Below are 13294 nucleotides of genomic sequence, written 5' to 3' on the forward strand. Positions count from 1 at the left end.
TCAGTCTGTCAGCTCCTCAGAAAATAGGACATACTGAGGGCCCAGCTGTACCACTCCTGGGCATATATCCAAAAGATGCTCCAACATACAACAAGGACACATGCTCCACTCTGTTCATAGCAGCCTTATTTATAATAGCCAGAAGCTGGAAAGAACCCAGATGCCTTTCAACAGAGGAATGGATACAGAAAATGTGGTACATCTACACAATGGAATACTATTCAGCTATCAAAAACAATGAGTTCATGAAATTCATAGGCAAATGAATTGAATTAGAAAATATCATCCTGAGTGAGGTAACCCAATCACAGAAAAACACACATGGTATGCACTCACTGATAAGTGGATATTAGCCCAAAAGCTCAGGTTACCCAAGATACAATCCACGAAGTTCAAGAAGAAGGATGACCAAAGTAAGGATGCTTCAGTCCTTCTTAGAAGGGGAACAAAAATATTCATAGGAGGAAATATGGAGACAAAGTTTGGAGCAGTGACTGAAGGAAAGGCCATCCAGAGACTGCCCCACCTGGGGATCCAGCCCATATACATACATCAGTCAAACCCAGACAATATTGCTGATGCCAAGACGTACATGCTGACAGAAGCCTGATATAGCTGTCTCCTGGGAGGCTCTGCCAGAGCATGGCAAATACAGAGGCGAATGCTTGCAACAAACCATTGAACTGAGAACAGGTCCTCAATGGAGGAGTTAGAGAAAGGATTGAAGGAGCTGAAGGGGTTTACGACACCATAAGAAGAACACCACCTACTAACCAAAGCTCTCAGGGACTAAACCACCATCCAAAGAGTACACATGGACAGAATCATGGCTCCAGCTGCATATGTAACAGAGGATGGCCTTATTGGGCACCAATAGGTGGAGAACCTCTTGGTCCTGCCAAGGCTCGATGCCCCAGTGTAGGAGAATGTCAGGGCAGGGAGGTGGGAAGGGGTGGGTGGGTGCATGAGAGAACACCCTCATAGAAGCAGGGGTATGGGGATGGGACAGGGGGTTATGGATTAGAAAACTGGGAAAGAGGTTAACATTTGAAATGTAAATAAAAATGTCTAATATAAAAAAGAAGGCTTAAAAAGAAGACTGGATTGATTTGCATTTTTCTATATGCTGACCACCAGTTGAACCCACCAGTTGAACCAGGACTATTTATGTGGATGCTTCAGTCCTTCTTAGAAGGGGGAAAATACTCACAGAAGGAAATACAGAGACAAAATGTAGAGCATAGACTGAAGGAAAGTCTATCCCGAGACTGCCCAACCTGGGGATCCATTCCATATACAGACACCAAATCCAGATAATATTGCTGATGCCAACAATTACATGCTGACAGGAGCCTGATATAGCTGTCTCCTGAGAGGCTCTGCCAGAGCATGACAAATACAGAGGCAGATGCTCACAACCATTGGACTAAGAACAGGTCCTCAATGAAGGAGTTAGAGAAAGGACTGAAGGAGCTAAAGGAGTTTGCAACCCCATAGGAAGAACAACAATATCAATCAACAAACCCCCAACCCCCAACCCCCAACCGCCATGACCTCAAAGGGACTAAACCACCAACCTAAGAGTACATTCAGAACAACCCATGACTCCAGCCACATATGTAGAAGAGAATGGCCTTGCCAGGCATCAATGAGAGTAGAACCTCTTGGTCCTGACAAGTCTTGATGCCCCAGTGTAGGGGTATGCCAGGACAGAGAGGTGAAAGGGAATGGGTAGGTGGGGGATCACCCTCAAAGAAGCAGGGGGAGGCAGGATGGGTTAGGGGGTTTCTGGAGGGGAACCAGGAAAGGGGATAAATTTGAAATGTAAATAAAGAAAATATCCAATAAAAGAAAAAAGAAAAGAAAAAGAACCATCAGTAAAATAGGTTTAGAAAAAAAAAGATGTGTAGACAAAAGTATATACTGTGTGACACACTACAGCTTCTATCGTAATATTATTGTTGCTATGTCTTCTTTTGGGGAAGTTTTCAAGGGTTAAGAACAGATACAAAGGGGCAGGGGAGATGAGTGAGACTAGGGTGTATAATGTGAAATCCACAAAGAATCAATGATGTTTTAAAAAAAAAAGATGTGTTGGTGATGAACAGCAATGTGGAAGTGTAAGCTAAATAAACTCTTTCCTCCCCACCCCACCCCAAAAAAAGATGTGAACTCTCAGTTTCTGCTTTATCCAACATACCTGCTTCTTGCTATCTGGCTACCCTGTCACAGTGGACTCTTATCCCTATGTAACCATAAGTCCAAAATAAATCATTCCTTCTATAAGTAGCCTCAGTCATAGTGTTTTAGGACAGCAATAGAAAAATAACTAGACAATTAGATATTATAAATAAAGATGATTGAACTTATACAGGTAGATGTATATAGATTAAGTGCAAAGACAGTACCATTTTGTATAAGGCACTTAAGCATCCTCACATTTTGATTTCTTCCATATGTCCCATTACCAGTGCCTCATGAATATAGAGCAATACCTTATATTCGTGTTCCACTAACAAAGTAAAGGAGAGAACTATACAAATTAATGTCACCTAGAATTTTCCCAAGGCATGAATAAAATGTTAAGAATAACTAATACCATCAAAATATGACAGTCCATCAATATTAAAAGATAATGTTAAGGGTTGGGGATTTAGCTCAGTGGTAGAGCTGCCTAGCAAGCGCTTAAAGGCCCTGGGTTCGGTCCCAGCTCGAAAAAAAAAGAAGAAAAAAAAAAAGGGGGAGGAGGAGGAGGGGGAGAAGAAAAAGGAGAAAGAGGAGGGGGAGGGGGGGGGGAGGGGAAGGAAGGAGGGGGAGGGAGAGAGGAGGAAGGAGAAGGAGAAGGGGAAGGGGAAGAAAGAAGAAGAAGAAGAAGAAGAAGAAGAAGAAGAAGAAGAAGAAGAAGAAGAAGAAAGAAGAAGAAGAAGAAGAAGAAGAAGAAGAAGAAGAAGAAGAAAAGAAAGATAATGTTAAAAATGGTCCATTTGGTAATTTTCCCACTGGCAACCTAGACATTCTACATGACCAAATAAATAACATTTTCACATTGAATAATTAACTTGGTAGCACCAATAACAGAGGTGGCTTAGTTGGTGACATAGTTTCTTAGCAAGTATGAGTATTTAAGTTTGAATCTTCAGGGCCCGTGTGAAAAGCCAGGTGTGGTGACACATCCCTATAATCCCAGTGGTGGGAGAGATAGGAGGATATCAGGGCTTGGTGTCTAGCTCTTCTAGCTGCATTAGTGAGCCCCAGGCACATAAAATACTCTGTCTCACAAAATAAGAGGGAGGAGGTACAGAAGAAGACTCCATACATATAGTATACCTGCACATATATGTGAAAGCATCTACACACACACACACACACACACACACACACACGAGATAAAAGTTTTTCAAGTTTGAACTAGAGATCCCTTCTGCATAACATTCAACCTCTCCACCCAACTAGCTCTTCCATATCCTTTCATAGGGTGTAGCCCTTTGAGTATTACTTCCCCTTTCTATCCATGCCTTCTCCCCAGTCAGCCAGATCTAGTCCAGGTCCCATATCCAGTGCCTATGCAGTACCCAACCTCTAGACTTCCTACAGGACTTACCCTATGTACACATCACCCACAGATCACTTCTGTACCACATCCAAATATCCCACATCTTTCTACAGGGTTTAATCTGGCAGGTCACTCTGACCTTCCCCATCCATGCATGCTCCCCAACCCACCTGGCTTCCAGTGCCTGCACCAAAAATGGTCTAAGCTTCAGCCAGGACCCTTCTGACCTGTCCTCCCAACCTATAGTGCATACCGTAGCATATACTAAGATCCATACCACAGTAAACCTTTTAATCCAAACACATCTACCACAACAATTAAGGCTTGAACCAGGACATACATCTTGCATACCAGACCAATACCTTTTGTCTACCTAACATGATTCCGCCCAAGCCATTTCCAATATCTAGATGCAAACCACATAACATCCTCTCTTCTACGTCAATATGATCAATCTGTAACAGACCCAGAAGTAACAAACAGGTTTGCATATATATATATATATATATATATATATATATATATTGCAAAATGCCAAAAATATTAAAGCCAATATCTTCTCAATAAATGATGCCAGTCCTATAGAAATGCTTTCTGTTTAGAATTACCTAGATGAATTCTGGGACACAGAGTTGAAAGAACTGTAACCTTCATCAAAGAATCTAAGGAATTGAAAGAAGGCATAAAGAAACAGCCCAAAGTAATTAGGGATAAAAATTTTAAGGAGAATAAACAACTGGGTGATGCCCAAGAAAACACAAAGTGATGAAAATGATGAAGACAATCTAGATCTTGAGACAGGAATTCAATAAGGCAATAGAAACACTGAAGAGGATTCAAAATGAGATGATGATGGAACTGAAAAACTCAGTAACGCATCCAGGAAACTTAATGGAAGTCTCACAAGTAGAATGAATGAAGTATCGAGTATCAAGACTCAAGCAAAGAGTAATATATCTAAATGAAACATGCAAGGAATATGAAAAATATTTAAACACAAGAACATACATATAAACATAGGTAAGAGAGAAGATTCCCAAGTCACTGGCATAGAACAGACTTCAGCAAAATCACAGAAGACTTCCTCAGACTAAGACAAGACATACCCATAAAGATATAAGAAACACAGAGAAATCAAATAGGGCCTGAAAAGGAAATACCCATGGCATAGCACAGTTCAAATACTAAATACACAAAACCAAACAAAGCTGTGAGAGGAAAAAGTCACATCTGATGGAAACTTCAGTAAAATAACAGTTGGTTTCAATGGAAATTTGAAAGCCAGAGGAAGAGCCTGTGGAAATGCATCCCAAGTCCTAAAAGATGATGACAGCAGCCTAGACTAATGTGTCCAGCAAAACTACCCACCAGAACTGAAAGAGAGAAAAAGATTCCAGGATATAACAGCCTTAGAAAAACATTCCAGGATAGAAATCCTCAAAACTTAGATCCAATAAACAAAGCCTGAAAAAAAATACAGAAAATGGTATTTTAGGCTGAAGAGAGGACCATGCTTAGCAAAGATACTATGTAAGGAAATAAAAGACCACAACTGTTAAAATACAAAGTTCCACTGAGAACACAAAGAACATCAAGAACATGATGACTGCAGTTAACATGAATGTTTTAATAAATAACTTTAACAATGGCCTTAGTATTACAATTAAAAGATGGAGACTGACTGAATAGAGAAAAATCTACCTACCTGCTGTCTAAAGAAACATACCTCAGCTTTAAAGACAGGCACTTCCCCCAAGTAAAAGGGTGGATAAAAGTACAACAATCAACTGGAACCAGGAAGCAAAAAAGACTTCAAATGAAAACTAATCAGGGGACATAAAAAGGGACAGCTCATTCTAACCAAGGGAACAGTTAATCAAGAAAACATTATTATCCTGAATATATATGCACCAAATTCAGGGGCACCCAATTTCAATTAAAAATATCTACTACTGGAATTAAAGAAACAGATTAACATCAATCCATTAATAGTAGGTGATTTCAATATCCCACTTTCTCCAATAGGCAGGTCAGCTGAAGAAAAAATAAACAGAGAAATATCAGAATCAATTTGCATCATCCACCTCTTCCTCATCAAGGAAACTTCTCTTTGCAAATGTTGGAGAGCACTACAGAAAATTACAACCAGTCAAAATGTAGAGTTATGCAGCCCAATCACAATGGACTATGAAACATTTCTTTCACTTGAGACTCAGGGAACACTGCAAAAGAGAAAGCGGAAAGATTATGAGAGCCGGGTAATCAGAGTTTGCCGTGAGACTTTACCTCCTAATATATCAGAAGCTATAGTCTCCCCAACACGACTTCCTAAACATAACTCAAACAAGGGCAACAAGAAGCATGCCAATAGAGGAAAGACCATGAGGCCTCAATCCTACACAAATAACTATACACAACTAAAAAATGCTGACTGTGGCAGAAATAGTCTTTTCCAGGGAAGAGCATATCAGTTGGTTACTCAATACCAAATGGTAAGCCCTGAAAACATATTTATAAGTAACATATAGACTGAACAAATTATATTTAGAAATAATATATTGATATTGTATTTTTTTAAAGTTTGAACTGTTATGAATAAGACTTAAAAGGGCAGGATCACTTACGTAGCTCTATGACTATCCTACTACATGAACATGGTCATAGAGATACTGAAAATCCTTTGCTGAAGTCATCTGCTTTGAGTCATCAGATTTTACAGACCTAAATCTAGAATGCCTATGAATAATTTAGACTGAGAATGGAATGGAAGAGACAGGCTGAGAAATAACATGATAAGAGCAGAAAAGCAAGGACAGTGGAGCAGATGGCTACAGATTATTATCTGTCATTAGCAAGAAGTTGTAAAACCATCTGTTTATTTTTTCATTTGTTCTTACTTTTGAGTAAAATCAGGAATATACCCAAGACTGATTAATCTTTGATCTGCTATTCCTTAAAGCTAATAACTTACAAAATGATTGTACATATGTGTTCCATAACAGTTTGATAAAGTCAAGACTGTGCACATAAAAGCCTCAAAGAGGAATGGTGATATTCATGGTTTAAGGGAAGACACAAGGGTCTAGCGTTTCTAGAATCCAGAAGAACATGGGGTGTGCTGAAAAGAATTGCAACAAAGAGCCCAATATATCATATAAACTTCCAACCAAAGTCATGGAAATGAGAAGTTTGTCTCCCAGGAGTGCTGACACACCTAAGAATACAGGTGAGACCACTCCCTCTGCTCAGAGGGATCTGCTTGGACCCCTCAGGACACAGGAACCCAGGAGCAGTCTTGGACAGGATCCTTCCAGTTTCTGCCTGCACCAGGAGCTGACCCAGTCCCACAGTTCTTTGTACCCAAATCCCGTGGGAGAGAGAGCTGAACTGTCAGAAATGCGGACGATCCTGAGAGCTCAGGGGAGACCACCACTTCGGCTCACATGCCTGGCCCCAGAGGAACCTGCCTAGAGCCCTCTGGGCAAAGGAACATAGGAGCACTCAGGAACAGGATCCTTCTCGTCTCTGCCAGTGCTCAAAGCTGAATGCCAGTCTCCAGGAGCACTGACGTACCTGAGAGCAGAGGTAAACCACCACTTCTGCTCAGAGGGACCCTCTTGGACCCCTCAGGACACAGGAACCCAGGAGCAGTTTGGGACAGGATTCTTCTGGTTTCCTCCTGTGCCTGGAGCTAACCCTGTGCCACAACTCTCAGTACCCAGATCCCTCAGGGAAAGAGTAGATCTCCAAGGAGTGCTGACACACAGGCTTATAGGAGAGTCAAGCCACTGTCAGGGACAGCAAGACAAGTTAACACCAGAGACAGCCTGGTGGCGAAAGGCAAATGCAGGAACTTAAGCAACAGAAACCAAGACCACTTGGCATCATCAGAACACAGATCCCCACCACAGCAAGCCTAAGATACCCAAACACACTGGAAAAACAAGATTTGGATTTAAAATAACAACTGATGATGATATTAAAGGACTTTAAGAAAGACATAAATAACACCCTTAAAGAAATACAGGACAACACAGGTAAACAGATAGAAGCCCTTAAAGAGGAAACACAAAAATCCCTTAAAGAACTACAGGAAAACAAAATCAAACAGGTAAAGGAATTGAACAAAACCATCCATAAGAAGAACTACAATATCAACCAACCAAACTCCCCAGAGCTCCCAGGGACTGAACCACCATCCCAAGAGTACACAGGGATGGAACTCTAGTTCCAGCCACATTAAGTATCAGAGGATCGTGTTGTTGGGCATCAGTGGGAGGAGAGGCCCTTGGTCCTGTGAAGGCTCGATGTCAGGGCAGGGAGGTGGGAGGGAGTGAGTGGATGGGTAAAGGAGCACCCTCATAGAAACAGGGGGTGGGGAATGGGATGTAGGTGTTCTGGGGGGGTTAAACCAGGAAAGGGGTTATAACATTTGAAATGTAAATAAATAAAATATCCAATTAAAAATGTAAAAAATACAAATATAGAAAAAGAAATGCTGTAGTTGAAAGCACAAAAATAGAAATGATCTGATGTAAGAAGATTTTTAAAGCATTGAAAAAGTGATCCATAGCAAAAGCTTTGTGAAATGGGGACATAGTATGTACACATCCAAGAATAGACATTATGAGAAAATTAAGAATTGTAAAGCACAGACTGGGTAGATGGGCAATGGAAAAAGCACTTGTTCTTAAAGATGAATGACCTGAATCCAGGTCCCTAGCACCTACATGAAAGCCAAGCATGACTACTCATGCCAGGAATCTACCATTAAGGAGGAGGCAGGTGGATCCCAGAAGTTTATTGACTAGCCAGCCTAGCTGATATAAAATTAGTGGCAAGTTCAATGAAAGACATGTCCCCAAAATAAGGTCAGTAATGGTAGAAGAAAGTATTTAATGTCCTCCTCTGGCCTTCTTGAGAATATGCAGTCACAAACACCCCCCAGAAACACATACATATGGATGCATCATGCAAAGACACACATAAATTGAAAAGCACCACATATTGTAGATAAAAAATATTAGCCACTATCATCATCAACAGCATTACTAAGATGAACACCAAGATTTTCTTTCCTAAGGGAAAATACAGTGGCTTAATGGGCATGGGCTTATAAATATTAAGGATATGTTCCTATGTGTAGGACAATTTCCTAGAGCAGATAGGAAAAAGATAAATAAACCATAATGACTATTGGTTCAAAATGATACAGCTTTCAGTTCTTCGACATGGACTACTTCAGTAAATATCTTATACTCAGTGGTTCTCAACCTCCCTAATGTTTCAACCCTTAAATACGGTTCCTCAGGATGTGGTGACCCCAAACCATAAAATTATTTCACTGCAACTTCATAACTATAGTTTTGCTACTGTTATGAATCATAATGCAAATATATAATATGCAGGATAACTGATATGTGGTCCCTGTGAAAAGCTCACTTGACACCCCCCAAACGGTTGTGACATACAGGATGGAATCATTGTTCTCGTTGCTTCTTAATTATACAAATTCTTCTACATATCTACTCACACTTAGTGCTAAAGTATTCATTCTTTAACATCATCAAGTCTTTCTACCTGAGTATGAAAATGTAGAGAAATGTATATAGAAATATTATCTCTATATGTATTTATAACCACAGCTAGAAGTAGCTTCAACACTTGCATCCTAATGCTCATTCTTCCGATATATGTTGATGCTAAGACTTGGAGGTCTGTAATAGATGGAAGATCTGTACCACATAATATCAGAAAAGAGAGCTGGCAATCTACGGCACAAATTTTGCTAAAACAAAATAACTGGCAAGCTGGCTACCCTGAGTTGAGTCGAATTACAGAGTTTAATCTAAAGAGATTCCACTTCCCACCAATGTATTTATCTATTTCACTTTTTAAAAATACTCACTCTGTTTTGGGAACAGCTTTTCTTAGCCAGAAGAAATCAGACTGTGCTAAATACTTGCGGGTTTGCAGTACGTTGCCAAAGTAGTCCGATTCTGAAAATTTGATCTGCATAAAACAAACCACATCATTATTGTTCTAAATGCAGATAAGAGATGGTTTTAAAAATAGACTCCAGCCCACCAAGGAGCAACCAGAAGAGAAGCTATGGCCCTCACAACATCACTAAGCCATAACTCAAGATTCACAAAGCCATGAAATTTAATCTCAGTGATTTTCTTTTAACATAAAAAAGCTCAAAAATCAATATGGTCATTTCTGGATCACAGGGAAGAAAACAAGAAAAGCTTCGGTTATTTACTATGTGTTCCATTTACTTTATAATTGAAAAATCCACTTTAAACTTTGTCAAACATATCTTAGATCTGAAATTTCTTGGCTCATGAGTTCTTGATCCTTTCTAAATTTATTTGTCACATAAGATCCTTCTAATCACATTCAGAGTATTCAGCTGAAATCTTATTTAGCTTATAGTTGACAATTTAGTCAAAAGTTAAAATCTAATTTACTATAATTGGCATTTGTTTTTAAAGGAGAAAATGAAATTAATTCACAAACCTATTTTCCACCCTAAGTGCAATGGAGTCACCTAAATAATGTAATTATTAATAAGATTTATCTATTAACACTAATATAGGATCTGATTACCAAAAAACAAAATTACAGAGGCAAGTCACAGATTATAGACTGCATGGGACTAAGGGGAAATGAGGAGTCACAACAGTGTTGTATACTAAGATAATAGTTTATTTAGTTAGGTTTTTTTCCCCTGGAACAAGAGTAACAAACAGATTCAATTCTACTGCATTTCCATCCAAAACTAGCACTACTTCACACATGTATTATATTGGTATCTGTATTATGGTAAAAGCAATAGTTTGTAGTGATCTTGAAAGTGTTGCTTCTAAAATCTCTTATTGGCATAATAAATTAAAAAGTGGAATAGATATGTAACTGCCATTAATAAGAAAAGTCTATGTGAGTAAGTAAACAACCAGGAATAAATTCCTTTCTAAAAGTGTTCACTCTTTATTTGGCTATAATAATTGCACAAGAGAGTAGGATTCACTGGCACTACCTTACATGTATACAAGGCTTGATCATATTTTCTCACCCTATTATCTGTCTACACTTATTTCTCTCCTATTCCTACTGGTCCTTTTCCTTCTCTATGTTATCTCCCACTTCTCCTGCTATATTTTTCCCTCCCACAAATAAGAGAAAGTATGTCATATTTGTCTTCCCAAACTCTTAACATTCTGCTCTCTAGATCTTTTTACTTTTACCTTGCCCTTCTAATGAACACCCACTGTGCAGTGCCAAGAAAGCTACAAAAAGGCTGGATTACAGGAAAAGAATACTATGTGCAAATGTGAATTTTTAATTTTTTATTGAAAATTTTATATAGCTATATAACGTGCCCTGGTCATATCCATCTCCTACCCTCTCCCTTCAGCTCCCCCAACCACTTTGACAGATTTCCCATCTTCCTTCCAACTTCATTTATTCTTTTCTTTATAACATACTAAATACAATAAATGTTTCCCATAGGTATATGGGGGGTGTTATACAATGAGAGTCTTATTTTTAAATGGACAGAATGCTGATTATGCATCATTCTTTTTTATTTAGTTTTGGTTAGTTGGTTGGTTGGTTGGTTGGGTGGGTGGGTGAGTGGTTTTTCAAGACAGGGTATCTCTGTGTAGCTCTGGCTGTCCTAGAGATTTGCCTGCCTCTCCCTCCTGAATGCTGAGATTAAAGGCATGTGCTGCCACTGCCCTGCATACAACTCCCATTCTTTTAAAGGCTGAAAAAGAAAACATCCTAAGCTACTCAATTTTAAAAAAAAACCTTACTGAGTCTAAAACTCAAAAACAATATCTTACTAGCTATGGCTTTTTTGATAACTTTAAACCACAATTTAATTACTTTGTATGTATATGTATGCGTACCTTAGCATGTAGATATATGTGTACACCATATGCATGCATGCCCCACAGAGGCAATAGAGGGCCTCAGATCTCTTGGAACTGGAGTTTCAGGTGGATGTTACCCACCTAATGTAGGTGCTAAGAACCAAACCCAGGTCCTCTTCAAGAACAGCAAATACTCTGAACTGCTGAGCCAATGCTGTAGTTCTTTTTAAAGTAAAAAGGAATTAAATACAGCCAGTGAAAATGGTTGAAACCCACAGACATTGCATTATAAACAATATGATGGTTAAAGCCTTAGTAGATAACCTGGTTGTTAGCCAAGGCCTATCTCACATTTATCTGATCCCAAACATAGAGTAGATATTATGTCTCAGAAGAAACTTTTTGTTAAGTGTCTCAGATAGGTTTTACTTCTGTGAGCAGACACCAAGTCCAAGGAACCTCTTACAAAGAACAACATTTAATTGGGGCTGTCTTACTGCTTGAGAAGTTCAGCCCATTATCATCAAGGTGGCATGGCAGCATCCAGGTAGGCATGGTACAGGAGGAGCTGAGAGTTCAACACCTTCATCTGAAGGCTGCTAGCAGAATACTCACTTCCAGGGAGCTAGGATAAATGGTCTTCAAGCCCACACCCATAGTGACATCCTTACTCCAACAAGGTCTCACCTCCTAATAGTGCCACTCCCTGGGTCAAGCATATACACACCATCACAATGAGTCATGACATTCTTCCCAAAAGACAAGGCAAAAGTATTAAGCTAGGGATAAAACAGCTGAATACACACTGAGAATGAAGGAAATGAAAATATGGATTCCTAGCAATAGTGCCATTTTGCTTGACCAAAATACTTAAGAAAGTGACTCCAAAATGTCCCTTCTTAAAACTACTTAGACTGGAGAGACAGGGCTGATAAATGAAGCACAGCATGGTTGCATAATAGAAAGTAGTACAGAAGTTTAGATGAATGTTCTATGTGCATGAACTTTAAATATTCTCAAAAACAAGGTTAATAATGTAAGTCATATGTATGAGAAAATGTTTTCATGAAAAAGCATCAGGACGTGGAGAAGTTGTAGGAGGAGTTGGGAGGATCAAATATATTATATTATGATTGAAACATTGTATTGAAATGTATATTAAAACACTTCTCAGTCTTTTGTCTAATATCAAGTGTATAACATGGAAAACAATATTACATTATTGTTTGTGCACCATTTATGAATCAAAAGGTTATGCCAATAAGATTAAATTTAAGACAGTGTTTATATTTTGAAGAAGATAAAAATGGGGAAAAGAGTTTAAATCAGAAATCATGATATATAGAACTTAAAATGTACCTACTTTATCCATTGAACATTTATGTGTATGCCAGGCAGTGAAATACACCTGTCATCTAGGTGCCTAAGAGGCTAAAGCAGGAGGATTACTCAAGCCTAGAACTTTGAGGACATCCAGAGCAACATAATGCCACCATCATTTCTTAATAATGATAATTATTATTGTTTTTATTTAAATAATAATACATATGAAAATGCATGTATAAAATTAGTTTGATAATATTTGTTTAATATAAACCCTTAACCTATTTTACATATGATAATACTAAAAATGTTTCATAATTGAAAGAAATATTAGTATTGATTCTATTTTAAGATAGAGAATTTCTCTTAGCCTAAAATAAAAACAGAAAGCATGTTTTAGGAAGCCATATTAATTAGCAATCCTAAGACATCTCTGGGCCATAGAGCTAAAGGATATGTCCAGGACCTTCGGAATATGATTATAACTAATAGAAAATTCAGATACATTCTTGAGTTCAGATTATCCTTTCATATACAT

General features: G+C 38.6%; 1 protein-coding gene across 1 annotated transcript in view; it reads right to left on the reverse strand.

Annotated features, from left to right (window-relative positions):
• The window catches only part of Phex (phosphate regulating endopeptidase homolog X-linked), a 202065-nt gene that overhangs the window by 56954 nt on the left and 131817 nt on the right, over positions 1 to 13294 (reverse strand). The window contains exon 16 of the mRNA XM_032890280.1: positions 9462 to 9565. Coding sequence (XP_032746171.1) covers positions 9462 to 9565 — 104 coding nt within the window. The remainder of the gene's footprint in view (positions 1 to 9461; positions 9566 to 13294) is intronic.

The sequence above is a fragment of the Rattus rattus genome, chromosome X (assembly GCF_011064425.1).
Source record: "Rattus rattus isolate New Zealand chromosome X, Rrattus_CSIRO_v1, whole genome shotgun sequence".
NCBI lineage: Eukaryota > Metazoa > Chordata > Mammalia > Rodentia > Muridae > Rattus > Rattus rattus.